The following is a 20,994-nucleotide window of genomic DNA, read 5'->3' on the forward strand; positions in this document are numbered from 1 at the left end:
TTAGGTTTGTTAGTTACAGTTTGTCCTAATATACGTAAATATTTTATTTGGATATCAGAAAACTTTGCAAGCAATTATCTTATTTGAATATTTAGTAGTACATTGCCACGCGCTGCCTTACCGTTTGAGTTTATACGCTCTCTCCACCCTCTCTCTCTCCCTGTATCGCCAAATAGTCCTTTCTGCTGCTCTCTCTTTCTGTCTGTCCTTTTCTAATTACTTCTCTACGCTACCATCAAATTAACTATTTGTTGTTTCCTTACTTGCTTACTTCCTTTTCTTATCTCTTACTCTCTCTGTCTCTCTCTCTCTCTCTCTCCCTTACTCCTGTTGAATGTTTAATGTCAAGGGGCAGGGTAAACTACTTCACCTCCCCAAGGATTTACTGCAACGCCCACGCAAAGCTTTCTCACTCTCTTTCCGTGTGTGTACGTCTGCTGTTTGCTTATTGTCAATGCCTCCTCTCTCTCTCTCTCTATCTCTCAGTAAGCAGCGACAGCTGACAATGACAGTTACCGCCGGCTGCAGCAGCCACGACCCTTGACCTTTTCATATAAATTATGACAACAAGAACAATGCAACATAACTTGCTTTCCCAAACACACACACACACACACACACATGATGCCCATAGTTGAATGCCCCAAAAACACACACACACACATACATGGCAAAGCAGCTGACACTGCGCGCACGCGTCAAATGTTTTTCCATTGATGAAAGGATCTGCAGCGTCTCTGTTAGCAGCGGCAGCAGCAGAAGCAGTGTTACTGCTGCACTGCAACTTGTTGGCTACTTGGTTGGAGGCCGCTGCCGCGCAGTCGTTTGCTGCCTAACTGCCACGCAGCTGTGCACAATTGGCGCAAACGCAACAGCTGCTTTCTTGTGTCTGTTCTCTGTTTTGGAATAATAAAAAAACAACAACAACTATGAATCGATAAAGACAAAGTTAATTTCGGCAGTTAATTACCTATCGATAAATATGTGTGGATAAGAGATTCTGTTAAAATGCAACTTCCAATACGAACGTCCCAATTGGATTTTTGCACCTTAATGACTTTGTTTGTGTGGACACTTAGAGGCAGAGAAATTTGTGGGAGAAGAAGCAAGAATATCTGAAATGTTTTTTATTTTGTTTAAATTTGAACAATTTTTAATTTTGAAGCATTCAAAGGTGGAAGTGTCTATTTTGTGGCATGTCTCAAGCAAAAACAAATGTAAAAAAAAAACAAAACAAAAAAAAAACAATAATTGTTGAGAGAAGCTTTTTTTAAAACTTTTTTCTTTATTCTCTGCAGCCAAAAACAATAACAACAAAATAACTGTGCTTATTCCAACAACAACAACAAAAACAACTACTACCAAACAACAACAAAGGAAAATTGCAACCCACGCCAGCAACAACAACAACAACAAAAGACAACCACCGAACCAAAAGGAAAACCTGAAAATAACTCTCTTAACACAATTGTAAACGTGTCGCGACGCGATTCAAAAAAAAAAAAAAACAAAGAAAAAAGAAAAAGCAACACACAACACAAACGCACAAAAACAAAAAAGCTGTCTCTCTTTGGCGCTCTCTCTCTTACAACTCACTCGCGCTCTCTTTTTTTTCCATCTCACTCTCTTGTGTCTCGTGCTTTGCCAGTTTGTTTTTTAAGTGTTCGCCGCGTTGTGTGAGTGCCACTGTGTGTGTGTGTGTGCGTGTGTGTGTGTATTGTGTGATATTCAGCGTGTGTGTGTGTGCGTGTCCAAGCTTAGTCGTCGTTGGCTATGTTAGCGGGCGGGGGCATAAAAGTGCTATTGCAAGCTGCCAAATTTATTGAGCAGCGCGATAAAAACCATCAACCATCCCCCCCGCAATCATCGTTGATATTGCCGCAGCAGCAGCAGCTACAACAACATCCGTTGCCGTTGCAGTTCTTCAATGGCAACGGTAACAGCAATAACAACAATAACAACAACAACAACAACAACAGCACAAGCCAATACAATAGAAACACTGCAGCAGCAGCAGCAACAACAATATCAACAACAGCTGCTGCTGCTGCTGCAACAACGCAACCCGCGGCAAATGGCTTAAGCAACGGCAATATTATTGGAGCAGCAGCAGCAGCAGCAACAACAGCAACAACAACATTACCTGCATTGTATACCAACGGCGGCAGCAGCAGCAGCAACAATGTGCGCAGTCAATTATTAGCTGCTCAGATGCAGCAACAACAGCAACAACACCACCATTTGGATTATGAGTTTGTTGTTGGCGGCAACAACGGCGCCGGCGTCGTTGCAGCATCATCGTCAGCGTCATCATCAACAACAGCATCATCCTCATCCCCGTCCCCACCAATAATAAACAACTCCGCGACGACCATCAGCTGCATCAATGGACAATTGGAGGCGGTAATTTCTTCATCGCGCCACAGTGAAGGTCGCAATGCCATAATATCGGGTAAGTGTTGTCCCCAAAGAATGAATAAACAGAACAGTCAGACGAGACACCCCTTCCCTCCCCTAACAATCGCAATCAAGTTTCTCATTCACTTGAGGGGGAAACTTTCATTGATTTCGTCAATCCCGATCAAATCACTGTTGCCATTTCAGCCATTTTTGAGTGAAAAACGCTAAAATGGCAACAATGGAGGGCCCGAATGGATTTAGTTGTGGGTAGATTAACCGTAATTACCTATACGGTTAGCGGTTATTTGTTTAGCATGTCACTTGTTTCTATTGGAGTGAGCGTAATTGCTAGTTTTGTTGTTGTTGGCTCTGTTCTCTCAGCCAGCAGCTTCCTTAAATATTTTTTTTTTTTGACTCATCACGAAAATTTGAAAAAAGAAAACCAAAAAACTGTTGCTCCGTTGCTTGTGCGCTCTTGCTTTTGCGATTTTATTCTCTTGGCCAGAAAGACAGAGAGAGCGAGCGAAGGAGGGTGATGGCAAAGAAGGGGCGCGACGATTGAATTGCATTTATATTTGTTTTGACCTTGTTTGTTGTGCTCCCTTCCTCCGTTACCCTGCACTTTGCGTGGGCGCGCACTGTACCACCCACACACACACAGACAGACAGTTAGTCAGTCAGTTGTATTTGCTGCTCTCTCTCTCTCTCTCCAATCGCCGTACTCTCTCGACGCAGGTTGCAAGCGTGGCAGCCGCAGCAGCAGCAGCAGGTACCGTTATATTTTTAGCGCGCTGTTTTTTACGTTGAAATTGGCATGTGCTAAATTTTGTTGCAGGTGATGGGCGAGCAAGGTGGTGCTGCTGTCTCTTCTTCCCCAAGGTACATACATATATGGGTGGGTGGAGGTGTCTGTGTGTGTGTGAGTGTTTTTTTACGCTTTACATCCGGTAAACTGAATACCGGAATAAAAAAATAGGAGTTAATTGCATAGATTTCATGTGTCTGGATTCTCTTTTTTTCAATTTAAATTAAATTAAATTAAACAAGATAATTTTCGAAATTTTATATCATTTCACGTGACTTTAGAGAAAGGTAGATGCAGTAAAAGGTACCAGGATTTTTGTCCTTCTGTAGGAACGAATTTTGTATAGAAATCATGCTTTTGGGACTGGACTGTAAAAGAGTTTTCACTGTAGTTTTGTTTAAAGACTTTTCAAACGCTCAACATACAGTGAAAAGTCTATAGTCGCCAAAATCTCCCGGAGATGAAGTCCGCCCGCCCACACGAGCGGATTCACTGTACTGTAGTTTCAAAATTTACTTTGCATTGCATCAGCTTTTTCTGCCAGGGAGGGTATTCCCATAGTCGTCGTATTACGTCGTGCCATTGATTCTCGAAATTTGTTTTTGTATTCCTCTTTTTGTGTTTTTTTTTTTTTTGCTTCTACATACTTCTTTTGCTGTGCTCATTTGGTCTGCTAGAGTTGTTTTTTTTTTTATTTCGTTGTTGTTTGTCAACATTTATTTAATTTTTTTTTCGATTTTTACTCTTGTGTTTTTCTTCTACTTTTTTTTTTGCCATGCGCTTAGTCGTGTTTCGCACGTACGCTTGTACTTGTTGCTGTTGTTGTTGTTGTTTGGGGTCACGTCATTCTGTTTGTGAGGGTCCCTCTCTTTTACTCTCTGTCGCTCTCTCTCTCTCTCGCGCTGCACAAAAAAATTAGTCATACCAAAAACAAAATACAGATTGCAAAGCAATAGAGAGAGAGAGGGAGAGAGAGAGAGTAAGTGAGTGTGAGAGCGCCCACGTGCTCTCTCTCTTTGTGTTTGCAAATACACTGGTTAGCTCTCGCTCTCTCTCTCGCTCTCTACTCTTACGCTCTCATGTAAAGCAAAGTCAATGAACTTTGTACGCATTTTTGTTGCCTGTTTTTTTTCTTTTTTATTTTATGTTGTGGTTTTTTTTTCTTTTGTTGGTCTTTCCTTTTCATTAATATTACTAATTTTTTCTACTTATTGCTTTCTTTGCTTTTTATGTTTTTAATTTACTTACAACATTTCTTTCTGGCTCTTTGCCTTTTGTTTTTGTTGCTGTAATATTTGGACAGCTGTGTCTTTGTTTTTGTAGTTGTGTTCGCTCACTTTTTTCTCCTACCATACTCCCTAACCCCCCTCCGCATGCACATTACCATCGTCTTGTTCCGCTTCTCCTTGTGGAGCGTTCGTTTCGTTCCCGTTCCCGTATTTGTACTTGTTTTCATTTCCTGCTTTCCATACACACGCACACACACACATACTCATACTCTTCTCATCAGCTGAGAGCTAAAAACTTCAAATGTGCATATTATGCAAGCAAATGTGTAAGAAGGAGAAGACAAATTTTGAAGTGCCAAAGAGAGAGATAAAAACACTTGCTGCAAAAAAGCTTGTGAGCTGGGAAAATTCTATTTTTATACATTGCTCTGCTGCTCCTGGCTCCTCAACCACATACACAAACATGCACATATATACATACAAACACACATACATATGTATGTACACGTCTGCAATGCGTGTTTGGTGTAGGTGGACCCCAGCAGCAGGATGATGGGGAAACTTTTGGTCGGTCAAAAGGGTTGGAGTTTAAGGTTTTTTTTTTCAACTGAACATTCCAATTAGCTCGCTCGGTTCTCTAACATTATTTTGTTTTCATTATTCAATAAAATTGATTGGAAATCACGCCTAAAAGCACGCAACAACAATAATGCAAATGTATTTCAATACATACATACATATTTGTATATATGTATGTATGTATGCACCTTCTTGCATAAATCTGTGTACACTTGGAGAAACAAACATTTAGTTTTATCAGTTGTCCATTATTCAACAATATATGTAAATAGCTCATTAATATTGACATTATTATGTCTCTGTACATGCAAATTTATTTTCTTATCGTATCCTTTGTTATTCACTATAATTTCAAGGCTGGCCAATGACACGAATTGTTAATTAAGGTTAGGTTATTCTTGGTTCCAACCTGTTTTTCGAACCCTTTTTACAAAAACTATCACTTGAAACACACACAGAGTTAAAAAGTTAAAGTAAACAAAATTAAAGACGACGAAGAAAACGCCCTAAGATATTATTAAATACATAATAAAGTCAGAGAAGAACAAAAACTACTTTTCCGATATGAACATATTTTCGAATTTCACAAAATCGTTCAATTTTTGGGGTATATTTTGAAATAGTTAAGGTATTTGGAACAAAAGAAATGCATTTTCCCAATTATATTTAGTTCGTTTGCGTTTTTTTTTTTTTCAATTATGTATGTAATTTCATAAATACATATTTAACCCCACAAAAAAAGGCAAAATCTCGTCTTTTTCGCAATTTTCTAGAATTCTGCGTAGAATTTGATTTGGGTGTACGGTTTTGGGCCGACAAAAATTTGCCCACCTTACTGTATACTGTATTTACATATATGCACTCCTGGACAGATTAGACCCAACCCAACCCAGCATTTGGAAGATTATTTTGATCAAAACTCACCACGATAAATCTTTTTTAATCCTCTTGTTGATTAAAATTGATTATTTTTATACTTGATTAACAAAAGATACGAAAAATGATTCTCCCATATGCTCAAAATCTGATTTATTTGGGTACAATAACAAAAAGTAAAGCTAAGACTCTTAAAAGTGATCATATTTAACTTGTCCAAAAGTTTTCATGACTGGAATACCATTTTCTCTCGACAGATGGGTCATATGTATTACAAAATTGAGATCATTTCAGTCAGAAACTTTATGAAATGCTGCTGAATGGAAAGTAATTGATCAAAGAACTTACCAAAACTTTGTTTTTTCTGCAATTGTTTGGCAGCAGAGTTATGCGAGCTAGTGTATTTCTCTCAGTCTCTCTCTCTCTCTAGGTCAATTCGGTCTTAGTAACTGGTGCTTTATTAATATATGCAACAATTCTTGATCACAATTTGCATTATTACGTTTAAGCTGTGATTTTTGAGCTCTTCTGACATCAATCTAGTTTCTTTGCTAACTCAATTCAGTCGTGCAACAACAACACCAACAACAAATTTATATATATATATATATGTATATAATGGATCGGTGGCAACAATATGAAATAATTATTCAAATGTTGGCACATTTCAATGCCTTGTTGCAACAGCAAAATCATCTACAACAACAACAACAACAACAAGAGGAGAGGCAAGAGGTGGATGAGCATTTGGTGCCGATGACACCCAAAAAGAAATGGATTTATCGTCATTATGATGGTATAGTGCGCGTGTGTATGTGTGTGTAATTGTGTGTGCGTGTGTGCAGTCGCGTGCGCGTGTCATTATCACGTGGCAAATGAGTAAATGCCGCCGCCGCCGCCCCAATAGATAGTGGCAGACAGAGAAAGAGCGAAAGAGACTGACAATTGCTCGGGGTGGGAAGATAATGTAAATAAATTAGTTTTGAAACAAGAAGAAGGGTGGAGGGTTAACTTCTCCATGACCCATTCCTTCGATTGTTGTTGTTGCATAACATTCGGGCGAATTACTTACGATGTTTCATTCAGATCTTTATGATTTTCTCCAAGTCTATCAATAAGGATCTACTTCCATGTAGAAAATATAATTTCGGGGAGGAGGCGGTATGAAGGCATTACTTTTCAGTCTGAGGGGATAATGGGACGGATCCATTTCCTCCCGAAATGAATATATTTCACCTTGTGAGTTTTTAAATACATAGGTGCAATTTCGATAAATCTATGAAAATTAACGAGTCGAAATTGTGAATTTTAATCGGACCTTTCCCGCAAATAAATTGAACTAGATCTTTCGTGCATGATGATGAGAACCTATCGAAACTGCATGACCATTTCGTGAATTCATTAGTTGATAAAAAAAGAAATAGACGAAATTATTTAAAGTAGTATCAGGACTCCTCTGCCCCTGGATCCAACCGTGAACTTACGACAATCGATCTCGCCATAGTTAATGCTTCTTCTGCTTCCCATTTGGGTTCCTTTTCGGGTTTTTCCCCTCCCTCTGTACTATCCACACTTTTTTTGTTCGATTTTTGTTTTTTATATTTGTTCTTTATTTTTAATTTTTTCCTTTTTCTTTTTCTCTTTTTTTTTCTGTATTTTATTTTTCGATTTATTTAGAGGATGAAAATTCCTCATCAAATTCAATCTACACGCAAGCAAAACAAGAGCAACAACAAGTGGTAGCAGCAACAGGCAACAGCAATGGCAATGGCAGTGGCAGTGGCAATGGCAGAGTGGCAACAACAACAACAACAAAACTAACTGGTGCCTCTACGAACAACAACAATGGCAGCAGCACCTCCCCATCATCTTCTTCTGTGTCACCAGCATCGTCAGCAGCTGCTGCGGCATTTATGCTACTTGCAACAGCGCCCACAGCCAACAACAACAACAACAACATTAGTAGTTCTTCTGTTGGGGACAACAACAACATCAACCTATTGAAACATAAGATAATTGGCAACAATTTGGGTTCCGAGTTACCTCGCAAATGTTTTGTTTATTCATCTCCTGCTGCTGCCGCCGCCGCCGCTGCTGCTGGTGGTAATACTACTGCTGCTGCTGTTGCTGCTGCTACAATCAACAATAGCAGTATCTTTTCACTCACGCCACCCACGACTACAGCCTATAAAATCTCCAGCGAAACCACAAAATCACTAGTGCCACTCACCCCACCGCCCATGAGTAGCCGCAAAGTGATCGATACTCATTCAAGAATTCGCTCCAATTCATTATCCTCCCATAAACTTTCAGCGCAATCGCAACAGATAAGTGGCCTAATTATTGGTAATGCCGTCGATGCCCATATGAGCTATGTGGGTGGTATACGAGGTGGACAAGGTGGTGGTGGAGGAGGAGCTGCCACATTAACGCCATCCACATTCAATGGCGCCTCATATAGACAACTGATCAATGGCCAATCACAGGGGGCGACAACAGCATCAGCATCAGCATCCTCATCATTATCATCGATTGTTGTAGCGTCTGGAGCGGCAGCAATTTCCAATGTGTCGTCATCGGCTCCAGTAACAGGATCTCAATTGGCAGCAGCCGCTGGTGCTGGTGGACGCAGGCGAACGATTAGTTCGAACAGTAATGGGTAAGAGAGAGAGTAAACTACACACACACACACATACTTAATACTGCAATTCCAGGGCGGGCACTCGGGAGGTACACAATAAACTGGAAAAGAATCGTCGTGCCCATCTTAAGGAATGCTATGACAAATTAAAGAATGAGCTTCTCCTCAAAGACGAGGATCGTAAAAAGATCTCTAATTTGGTAATACTCGAGAAGGCATACAAAATCGTCAAGGTAGGTACTTTTGCAATAATCCCTTACTAAACTAAACAAACTAAATATAAACACATATTCCGTTTGTATTTTAGCAATTGGATCGTCATGAACGCGAACAGGATGTTGAATTGGAGCGTCAGGCGAAAAAGAAAATTGAATTGCAAAAACGCTTGAATAGCCTCAAAAGGGATACGACGGATCAGAGCATTCCAATAAATGATAAAGGTGAGACAAAAATCAAAATGAAATGAAAAACTAGATCAAGTTTTGAATACAATTTATCTACGAGCCTAACGCCTCTCCGACCTTCAGTTTATGCAATCGCAAAGGGGCAGAGAGAGAGAGAGAAAGAGAGAGACTATAAACTAAACTGCATGTATGTTCTTTTTTGTTTTTGCTTTTTTCAGATGTCAATGAAGCCGTCTGCCTGGCAACTACATCAACAGCAGTAGCTGGAGTTGCCGTAGTACGTCCCATACTATTCGATGGCACCACATCGCCCATTATTTGTGGTGCAACTGGGGTGAGTTGTAGTTGGAGTTGGAGTTGACAGAACTAACCTAAATTTAAGTTATTCAAATAAATTGAATGTGAAGAGTTTACTTTTTATACCATACACTCATAGGGTGAAATGGCAGAAGGAAGCGCTTTTCCGACCCCATAAAGTATACATATATGTATATTCTTGATCAGTATCAACCAAGCCATGTCGATCTAGCCATGTCCGTCCGTATAAACACGCAGATCTCGTAGACTATCAAAGCTACAGCCACCAAATTTGGTTATAGACTCGTGTAGTATGTAAAGTGATCAAGTTTATTTAAAATTTTTGACGTAATTTGAAAAAACTCGATTATCTCCCGTAATTTTCCATGTTGTGCAATCAAATTTGGCACACTTAAATTATTAAGATATTATATACCAAATTTCAAATCAAAATCGGACTACAAATAGCCAAGTTATGCATATAAACGTGTTTGGCCGTTGGCTCTAGTGGCGGCGCTAGTGTGCTACTGAGATACATATGTATTATAATAAATTTGAAATTTTTGTTTTACTGGTGTGTATGGTATACCTAAGTCGGCGAGACGTCTTACTTATTTAATTTTTTTTTTGTTTTTGCCACAATTCTCATGATAACTTTGTTTTGCCTTCTCTATCGCACTCTCGTTGTAGCTTGCAACCGCTGGGCCAACAACAACAGCGGCCATGTCATCTGTGATACAAAATAAAATCAATAACACCACCAACAACAACAACAACAACAACAACAACATCAGCAACTCCAGCAGCAACAAGCATCACAACAACATGAGCAACAACAACAACAACAACAACACCACCACCAGCACCTCAAACACAACCTCAAGCATAAGCAATGCCCCTCCAATTTCAATACCAAATACAACGACAGCAATTACCGTTGCATTGGGTTTGCTCAAGAATAATCAAATTGCAGTGTTATCGCCGACTAACTCGGCCATTGCCGTTGCCCCTGTTGCTGTTGCTGCTGGTGCTGTTGCTGCTGTCAGCAGTCCAGCAGGCAGTCCCGCCAATTTGCCACTGATAACAACAACCACAACAACAACAACAGCAGGAGGTGGTGGTGCCATTGCTGGTATTACACGTGGCTCTCCCACCCCGTCAACACCATCACCATCGCCAAGCTCATCATCGAGCGGTGTCTCGTCGTCAGCCTCATTTATGGGCTCATCATCGTCGTCATCATCATCCTCGTCATCGTCATCATCATCCTCGTCCTCCTCATCATCATCATCATCATCCTCATCGTCGTCATCATCGACGTCATCGTCATCATCCAATACATCGCCCAGCAGCAATTCGACAACAAGTTTATCCTCTACAGTGGTGGCAGGGGCAATTGTCACACCATCCTCAACAACAACATTATCATCATCGCCACCCATGCAGACGCAATCGCAGACGATAACAACGACGCATTTGCTTGACTCCCGACATGGCCAAACTGCTGTCGGTCTCAAGATTCATGGCGCCGCCGGCGGCGCAGCTGCTGCAGCATTAAATGGCGGTGCCACCATAATGGCAACCACAGTGCCAGCATCACCTGGAACTGCAAATGGTAAGACCCATAAGACGCCACTTGTGGAACAATCACAAGGACACACAAAAAAGAATCCACAATTAGGATTTAATTTAGCATAAAGAAAGCCAAAGAAGAAGTATCTACAAAATTGAGACATCCATCATTTAACTATAATTATCCAATTATATTCAAATTCTTGACCAAAATATGTATGTAAACCTATATCCTAGGCCATTGACGTATTCCGTTTTCGTTGTCGGGTTCTCCTTTATGTCCTTTATGCGTCACAAGGACAAAAAAAATGGTAACCCAAACTTAGCTAACGCGCAACTCAATCAAACAAACGAACGACAGACATGACGTACCTACACATACATATGTACATACTTACATACATATGTCTCATGAGTAAATTGTGCGACAGAGAAAGAGAGTGAGACAGAGACAGATAACAAAGGGTGGTCTCAAAAATTACGCAAGATTTGTTATCCGAAATGACGAAATTGGTTGGGTGGGAGGTCTGACAATTCAGACGGTGGAGAAGTAAAAAACTACTTCTGGTACACTGATTCTGACTGCATCACATCCAGATTTTGTGAAACCAGAAGGGGATCTGGGGTTGGAAATAGACACCCAAAAGTATACTATAGAAGGTTAAAAACAGAGTTTAGAAAGCTCTTGTTTGCAATCATTAGTACTAAACAATTTTTTAGATGCATAATATTCCAATAATTGTTTAAAATTGAAAAGATGTTAATTTTTCGAATTCCTATAGCATACTTTTTGGTTTAGCCGTGATCAGCTCACCCAAATTACTATTAGAGACTATTATGAACGATTTCCAGCTGACTCAAGACGATTATGTATTTAAAGTAGTCCAAATCTTGAGAGTATTTTATATAGATAGATAGTGAATTGGGAAAATTATTAATTGTTTGTTTGTTTTTCTATACTCTGCAGGTTTTCATCAATCGGACAAGAAACGTAATTATAAACTCGAATTCTTGATGCGAAGCAGAACTACGGCACAGTGAATGAAAAATAAAGAATGAAGGATGAAGAATAAAGGATGATGATGATAGTTAAATGAGGCAAGAAGACAACCAACACACAACAACAACACATTAAACAATTGATTTGTGTGCAACAGCTCCCACCTTACGACAACAACAACAACAACAACAACAAGAACAACAAGAACAACGACAACAACAAATGTGGTTGTTTCAAATCGTTTTTTTTTTCTTTTGGCACACACACGGACACAATAAACAACAAACTCACACATACTTACATCATTGAGCAACGCCACGTCGCCGTCATTTATGTAACAAACACCAACAACAACAAGCAACCAGCAACAACAACAACAACAACAGCAAACAAGTTCCGCCCAACATTTAGCATCGATTTTGTGAAAATCAACTAAGAGATATGGATAAAATATTGAGATAATATTAAATCAAAAAGAATCAAATTATTTTTGAATGCATAATTTTTTATACATGGCAAACACACACACAACAACAACAAAACACGTAACAACATGCAACCAAAGGGCAACAACACGAATCAAACAATTAACATTAATTCTCAAAGTAAAAACATATAAAGCAAAAAAAAGAAAAAAAGAAAAAAAAAACCACAAACAACAACAAAAACACAATATTGCATATACACACATACATCTGTAATACTATATATACGATATATGTATATAGGATTCATTCATATACTAGATTCATGTAGCACACACTCACACAATTATAAATGTAACACAAAAAAAATCATTATAAAACAAACAAAACAAAACAAACAAACAAACAAACCAACAACAACAACAACACGAAGAATTCAAACTTTTGCGCTGTTGTAAAACCAGAAACCACCAAAATGGGTAACGCTTTATAAACTATAGTATATATATATATATATATATATACATGTACAGTGAAACCTCGATATAACGAATCTGAGGGGGATCGCAAAATTATTCGTTATATCTATTGATTCGCTATAGGTACTGAAATGTAAAACCTTAGTCCTTTCAAGGGACTTAACAAAAAATTCGTTATATTGGGTTTTTCGTTATAACGAAGTTCGTTATATCGAGGTTTCACTGTATATGTATACACACACACATACCCAAGTAAAACTAGAAAACAAAAACAACCTATAACTAAAACTAAATGAAACCCAAAAGATTTTCGAAATTGATGTGACAAATCTGGCAAACACCAACAAATCAAAATAATATGTTATTCCCATACATACATATATATATGTATAATGTATATGTATGTATATATCTTTATATATATATATATATATGTGTGTGTATATGATATAGAGAACTATAGATAAGTTTTCCACACATGAAAATAGCTGTAACTTTATAACTACAAATGATTCCATGGGCTGCCAATAGACAAAGAGAGAGAGAGAGAGAGAACACTGCTTGAAAATCAAAAAGCAGATTTCAAGCTACAATTAGCAAGCAAGCAGTGTTCTCTACAGTTTTTTTTTTCAAGACCCATTTGTTTCACTTGTAAATCTTCTGAATGTATAAGCATGTGTGTGTGTGTGTGTGCGTGTGTGTATCTTTGTGTGTGCGTGTGTGTTTGTATGTGTTTTTGTGTGTGCATGTGCAATATTTAGCAGCAGCAGCCTCAATATATGAAATAAATAAAGATATAAATATATATATAAATATTAATCAATCAGTGTGACTAGTAAATGTGTTATATAGAAGATATATATATATATATACAGTATATATATATATGTATGTAATAGAGAACTAAAATCAAAAGCAAAACCACAAAACAAAACTAAACAAAATAATACCCCGTACACCGCCCACCCCCAACTACCCATTTACCTACTTAGCAGCAGCAGCAGCAGGAGAGCGCATTCCCGTCTTTATAATAACTTTCAATTTTTTCTTTTTTCTTTTAATATATTTTTATATAATTAACAAATTAATTTACTGCATGGTGCAACAAATTGTGTTGCATTGTGTTGTTTTTGCTTTCGAACAAAAAATCAATTCACTTACACGATTTAGAAAGAGATCAAGCTATTGATATAGAAAATTTTGTAACTTGGCATTAATTTTCCATTTTTTTAAGGCTAGGTGAAAACGAATACAGTGAAAGTTTCCATAAGCGTACACCTTTTTCCGTGTTTTCAATAGAGCTTTCACTGTACTTACATTGGAATTTTCCCCTCTTAACTTTTTTTTTTCTCTTACCATAATGATATTATGCTTTGCTTCCTGCAGAAGAGGAAAATGTTTTAGAATTCGTTGTGATTTAATAGTTTGCAGAGTAGTTTAAGATTCTATATTTCGCATTCATTTTCTGTAGCTTGTCGTAAACCACAAGAAGAAGAAGACAGACATGCAAAGGACACACAACAATATATATATATATATATATATATATATATATATATATATACATGTTGACATGGACATTTTTGATGTAAGCTAAGAGAGAGAGAGAGAAATTGAGTGTTATATATTTTTATGAGCATATTTCTTGGTTTTTTTTTTATTGTCAATGTCTGTGTGTGTGTGTGTAGGATATGTGTGTTTTAATGTTTGTATGTATATGTTTTGTGTTAAATGAAAAGTATTAGAAAAAAAATATCTCCTTAACAGTAATAATAATCAGTAGCAACAACAACAACAACAACAATTGAATGAATTTAGTTTTGGATTGGATTTGTTGGCCTGTGAGGGGCAATGTGGAGGGGGAAACAAGCCTAAAAGAAGGAACAATAGAATAAAACTATATCATCTATCACATATATATATGTGTACATGTATTTACCTAAACACTAAACAAGAGAAAATTAAAAAGGCAGAGCATAAATTTTTTTATATTTTGTAAATACCTACAAAAAGAAAACATGGGAAAAAAACTGTCGACCCAAAAAAAAAGAAAAAAAAAAACAAACAATACATACACATATACATACATATATATAAATAATTCTATATATATATATATATATGTATCTATACACATTTTTTGATATACATGTTTTTAGGGCAAGATTTGTAAAAAAAAACAACAACAAAAAACAAACCAACAACAAAAAAAAAACAAAAAGCGAAAGTTTGTGGGGGGTCGGAAAGCGAGAAGGGAGGGGGCACTTGCCAAAACAAAAAAGAGAAAAAATAACAAACAAAAAAACACAAGAAAAATTATTATTTTTTGTATATTTTGAATTTTCTAATTTGGCATAGCAAATGGAAAAACCTTAAAAAAAAAAAACAGAAACTGAAACAGAAAAACACTTAATAAAGTTTATTTTCACACGAAGAAACACAAAAAGAAAACTCCAAAAATGGAATTAAAGTAGAAACAAAAATACAAAAGCTTCTAAAACAAAAACAAAAACAAAACAACAACAAAAAAAAAATGATTACAAAACACAAAAACAAAAAGTTTCAATTCAATAGAAAAGCAAATAAAAAGAAAAATACAAAAAAAAAAAGTGAATACAACAAAATATAATTGTATGTGTGTAAATGTTTTTTGAGTGTAAATGTTTAATTGCTAAATGTATAGAATTAAGAACAGGAAACAGAAACAGAAACCAATCGATTCACTTTTCACTGTAGCAAACAGAAGAATTAAAACAAATAAACAACAACTACAACAACAACAATAGAGAAAGCAAATAGGAAAGGAAAGGAACATGACATAAAAGGACATTGTTTTTTTTTTCTGTTGTTTTTTCTGTTAGTTTTTCATGGCTTTTGATTCAAATCCTGTTTTTCTTATTATTATTATAATTATTACAATTATTACTTACTCTTTTTTTGTGTAATTTTTACTAAACGATTTCATTTTAGAAATTCTATATATATATTTTTAACTTAATATTATTGTTTTTTTTTTTTGCTATATTAAAAATATATATATTATTGAAAAAGTTAAAAACAAATATCGGGAGTATTGCAAAAATCAAGAAAAAAAAAATTAATCTATCTATAAAAAAAAGAAAAAACAAAAGCAAAAAAAAAAAAAAATCACACACACACACAATTGAAATTGAAAGAAAATCATTTTAGCTGTATATGTAAAATTAATTTTAAAATGCAAAACACAAAACTTTTGAGAAAACAAAAATGAGTATAAAGTATATATAGATATACATACATATATCTGATATAAATGTAAATGTGTAAAGAAAAAAAAAAACAAAAAAAAAAACTGCGAAAAAAATAAAACAAAAAATGAAAAGAGATTTCGAAAAAAAAAGATGTCAAATGTGTTTTTCTTTTATTTTTCATCCTGTTTAACGATTAAAAAATAGTTAAAAGGTTCTGTCACTTCTTCTATGGCATATATAAAAACAAATATACATATTTAAAAAACGTTCTAAAGAAGTCAAGTGGAATAATTTTGCCCCCTAAAGTATGCATTAGCCAAAAAAAATTATCGTTATAGTAAACAAGGTTTTAAATTAAGTTCAAGTTACAAGTTGCATGGAAACTTATGAATCTGTTGACAACAATTTATCATTTTCAGCCCAATTGCATACCTTATGGGGCAAATTTCTCCATATTACTTACCGAGATATTATTACTACGCATACTTTAAGCGACCAATTTCCTTCTATTTCACAATCATCATTTTCAGGCAATCTGTCGCTGTGCAACTTCTTTTTCTGTTCCTTACGTGTTTATGATCGTATAATTCACATCTTAACTGGAATTATTCTAAGAACTTAGTTTAATATCTCGAAACAGTTTATGCAATTTTTATGATCACGATACATGATGCACAATGGATCGGCCTGTCCCATTTCTCAATATAGTCCGGTCGGGCTAAAAACTTTTAATGTATGTACTTAGATATACAAGTGTAAAATATATATCGGAGAGTTGGGGGTTTCAGGGATTCCTGAATCGTTGCTTCCATTATTGGCTGCCATTTGTATCACTAAAATTGTGCAGCGAGTCTCGACGTGCGTTCAGGTTGAATTTCAATAGTAAAAGAGACTGAATTCTCTCAACCGCACACTAAACTAAACTAGACGACAGCACATTTCTAGTGTTATACAGTTATTCATCAGTCATGTTATTCATTACTCAGCACTGATCGCCTTAAAAGATGTTTGCCTTCTTTTAGATTCTTAGAAATGCCTAATTCAATCTCTGACATACATATACATTACATACTTATTCAATTATAAATAACTATCTAACATCAGATTTTTAAATTAATTACCACATTAAATTACAAGTGAAGTTTACAGAAGTTTGAGCGTTTTGGTCTTGTTCGCCTATCGTTAAATAGATATCCAGTGCCGAATTAAGCCAGCGCGGAACCTGTAGCGATCCAAATACTTATGTTAGATATATGTATGTGTCGGATAGTGTTGATTAAGTGACTAAAAGAATCATGAGTGAAGTGAACAACAGTCTTGGCGCTCCGTCATATGTAAGTTTTACAGTCGAGTCTCGATAATTCAAATTCGCAAGGGATTAGAAATTTTTACGAATTACAGAGGTGTTTGATTTACCGGGACGAAGTTTTTTCAAGGGACCAACGAATTATCGAGACTCGACTGTATTCAATATTCAAGTTAGAACATAGGTGAGAATCGATCGAAAACTATAATAAATACTTACAAAAATAATTTTTTATTTATGAATTTTTGTTTAATCTGTTTTTTTCTTTCAGACTGTATTTTTGCCAATTTGTAACTGATTTCAAAAAGTTATATACCAATTAAATTGGAATTTGGTATATTTTTAAGTGGCATAAAACACTTGAATATTCAAGTCGGGAGTATTCAAATATTCAAAAAATTAATTTCGATTCGTTTTCTGAAAAAAAAATCATGATAAAATAAAAATTTACTTCTCCAAAATGTAGATTAAAATGCATTATTTGTAACTTGTAAAATAAAGACATGAATTTATCAAATTTTGGCTTCCTGAAATTCAGGTTTATTCGAATTCTTTCCTGTTCAGCGGTATTTTCTGTCTCCCTTGAAAAGATAACTTGATTATTAGCGTGAACTACGTTCCAATTCAAATAGAGTTTGAAAGCATTAAAATGAGATATCACTTAAAATGAGATATCACAAATTTATAGATTCCCAAAGTTTAGAGTTTTTTTTTAACAATTTTCTCAAATTAGGGAATTGAATTTTTCTCAATTTACCTATTTTGCTCAAAATATTGAATCAAATTTTTAGTTGATGACCCTTTAAGGCATATGCCAGTAGCATTTGCTAATCCTACTATATGGCTTATCCGCCACTGATATAATACTCAAAAAGACTCAAAAAGTGTCTACTAAAGAAAAAAAATTTTCAAAAAAAAACTAGAAAAGTTTTTACTAAAGAAAAGAAATTGTTAAAAAAATGTAAACTATGAAAGTTTTTCGCCTAAAATATAAAAAGAAGCTTGACAAAAGCTCAGAAGCGCCGCAATCCTAGTTTCTCTTAATTTCGACCTCCCTTTCCCTTTCCTACCGTTGTTTCGATTAGAAAGTTTTCTTACCAAAGCATTTCAGAAATTAAAACTAGTGGTGTTAAAATAACGAAACACATTGTAACGATCCTTTGTTGTCCTTCGGGTTATTATTATATATGTATATCTTTTGGGGCTAGGTTCGGCACGGTATATCAAGAAATACAGATCTATGTTGTATTCATCTTGACAAGAAAATGTTTACACAAATAAATAAGTTTTTGTTGTTTTTTATATCAAGATTAACAACAAATAATTAAAAGTAATTTTTTTTGGGTGTTTTCTTTTTTTTTTTTTGGAATTACCTTTTTAATTAAAGGTTTATAAATCAGTTTACAACAAAAAAAAAGGAAATTAAACAATTATCTTTAAAATTAAAAGTATTGTAAATGTGTTGATAACAACAAGAGATAAAAGAAGTGAAAAAGGCACAAAATTCCACTGCCAAAAAAGCTTACACAACTTAAATAAAATTACAAATAATTTGTCTAGATTTCGACCTTATTGAAGTTAATCAAAACTGGGCTTTAGCGGGTCTTCAGGTCAATAAATCTTACTAATTTATTTGTAAGATTTTAACTCATAGGCAGCACAAAAGGTGAGCAGGTTGTCTTAACTGCTTTCAAACGTCGATTATAACTTGTTTTAGAATACCGATTGGGATTTTCGACTACTCCTCCACTTGAAGATCATTTTGATTAGTTTTTGAGTGACGCTTGGCGATACGTTTCCCAGATTCTCAATGGGATTCAAGTCTGCGGTCGTGTTTGGCCAGGGATAATCCACACTTTCTCTTAAGTTTAAAGGAGTTAGCATCTCTTTATGTTGGCCATGTTGTAATTCGAATCGTTATCTATGTAGAACTAAAAATTTCAGTTTGTTATAATGAAAATTAAAGCCAAAGTGGGCTTTATACATATATATTCTGGATCAGCATCAGAGGACGTCTTCATATTGCCCTTTTATTTATTTATTTAGTCCCCTCGAATTCAGTAAAATGAATTAATTTAAACAATTTGTAAATTTGTTGTTATTTTATGATGTTTATTTGTTTGTTTGTTTGTTGTTGTTGTTGTCAATAGTCAAGCTAAATCATATATGTATTCACATTATTCATTCATATATGTAGATATATATAATCCATATACAAAAAAAATGCTTCTTTCTTTATATTATTTTGCTTTCAATTATTGCTGCTAAAAATTTGTGTGTTTACTTAAATTTTGATATATGTATGCATAAGGTGTATGTAACTGTGTGTGTGTGTGTGTGTGTGTGTGTGGATGTGTGAGTGTATCTGTGCTACGATTTCTACTGCTGCTCCAAACATACAAAACCGAACCTAATAGAGAAAAAAAAAATGCTTAAAATTCAGAAATAAATGTAATTACAAAAAGTTTTCTGTTTTGATCCATTCATATATCATCATCATCATCATTTCGATAGCATAACTTATATATTTAATAATATTACTTTTAATAATAATAATAATAGTAATAATAATAATAATAATAGCTTACATAATACAATACAGAATGCAGTTTTACAAGGAAACAAAATTAGAAGACAAACAAATAAAAAAAGATTGCGAAAAGTTGCAACCGCTTTATTTTTTTTTTTTTTTTAGTTTTAAGCAGTGAGAAAAGAAAAATCCAAATTTTTAAGCATATTGGGATAATACAATTACTAAAATTCCTCCGTCACCACGTCTTAAATGTAATGCCGTTCCGATTTTTTGTTTTTGTTTTTTATTGACCAAACATTTCAAAAACGTATTTTTTAAAATCAAAAGTGCTTTCTGTTTTGGGAATACTATTCTAGAAATATATATTGATTAAAGCTTACACATTTCAGTAACCAAACTCGAGTTTCATATATATGTCTATATTAAATTTGGATTCGGATGAATATAACTAGCTCTCCTCCCATACATTAAACAAATTCGATTTGTACGTATTTACATTAAATTATTCAATTTCAAATTATATTATTCATATTTGTACCGATTTTGTTGAAAACTTTCGTTTCATACAAACTATTTCTAATCAATTTCTCAATTTAAATGGATAAATCGGTCAATTATATATATGCCATTTGTTTCTCACGATTTTGTCTATATATAAATGTATAATTCTGCAATTTGGAACGTTTAGCTGCACCTCAAAAAGGTTTCAAAATGTTTCGTATCCTTTTTGTGTGTAGTTTTTGTTTTTTGTTTTTCTTTTTTGGAAATGGGATGAGACTCTGACTATATAATCTAGATCCTTTAGGAATGATTGGCTCAAACGCGACTATGTGCAGGGATATAATCTATTGGGTTTTGAACAGCACGGCATGGGGAACGGAGGAATTTAAGCTTGACTAAATCCGCAGCATGACATAATTTAGTAGTTGTTTGTTTTGTTCTAAATTGAAAACAATTGTTTAAAAAATGCTTTCATATTTCTTTCTTACTTTTTTTTGTTTGTTTTTTTTTCGTATTTTTTTTTTTTTGTGTTTTGTTTCATTTTTTTTTTTTAGTTAGAAAATTACAAAAAATTGCATACAATTTTTATTTTTATTTTTTTTTTGTGTTTTTTTTTCTTTAGTTATTTTTTCTTTTTTTATTCATTTTATTTGAGTTTATGTTTAGTTTAATTCTTTGTTTTACTATTTATAAAAAGCTTTTCTGTGTGTGTGTGTG

At 34.9% G+C, this 20,994-nt stretch overlaps 1 protein-coding gene across 1 annotated transcript; it reads left to right on the forward strand.

The window, feature by feature from the left end:
• Nucleotides 1-1,566: 1,566 nt before the first annotated feature.
• Nucleotides 1,567-11,995, forward strand: LOC6648713 (serine-rich adhesin for platelets). The gene is made up of 7 exons (XM_047011187.1): nucleotides 1,567-2,452; nucleotides 7,567-8,548; nucleotides 8,604-8,763; nucleotides 8,838-8,970; nucleotides 9,153-9,268; nucleotides 9,922-10,846; nucleotides 11,771-11,995. Exons 1-7 carry the CDS (start codon nucleotides 1,774-1,776, stop codon nucleotides 11,842-11,844), a joined length of 3,069 nt encoding a protein of 1,022 aa, XP_046867143.1. The 5' UTR covers nucleotides 1,567-1,773; the 3' UTR covers nucleotides 11,845-11,995.
• The last annotated feature ends 8,999 nt before the right edge of the window (nucleotides 11,996-20,994 follow it).

Source organism: Drosophila willistoni, assembly GCF_018902025.1.
Source record: "Drosophila willistoni isolate 14030-0811.24 chromosome XL unlocalized genomic scaffold, UCI_dwil_1.1 Seg141, whole genome shotgun sequence".
NCBI classification, from domain to species: Eukaryota; Metazoa; Arthropoda; class Insecta; order Diptera; family Drosophilidae; genus Drosophila; species Drosophila willistoni.

Coding starts and splice junctions, on each gene's coding strand:
- LOC6648713 (XM_047011187.1), top strand. CDS start 1,774: ATGTTAGCGGGCGGGGGCATAAAAGTGCTATTGCAAGCTGCCAAATTT. Junction 8,764..8,837: donor AGGCATACAAAATCGTCAAG/GTAGGTACTTTT, acceptor TTTGTATTTTAG/CAATTGGATCGTCATGAACG. Junction 10,847..11,770: donor ATCACCTGGAACTGCAAATG/GTAAGACCCATA, acceptor TATACTCTGCAG/GTTTTCATCAATCGGACAAG.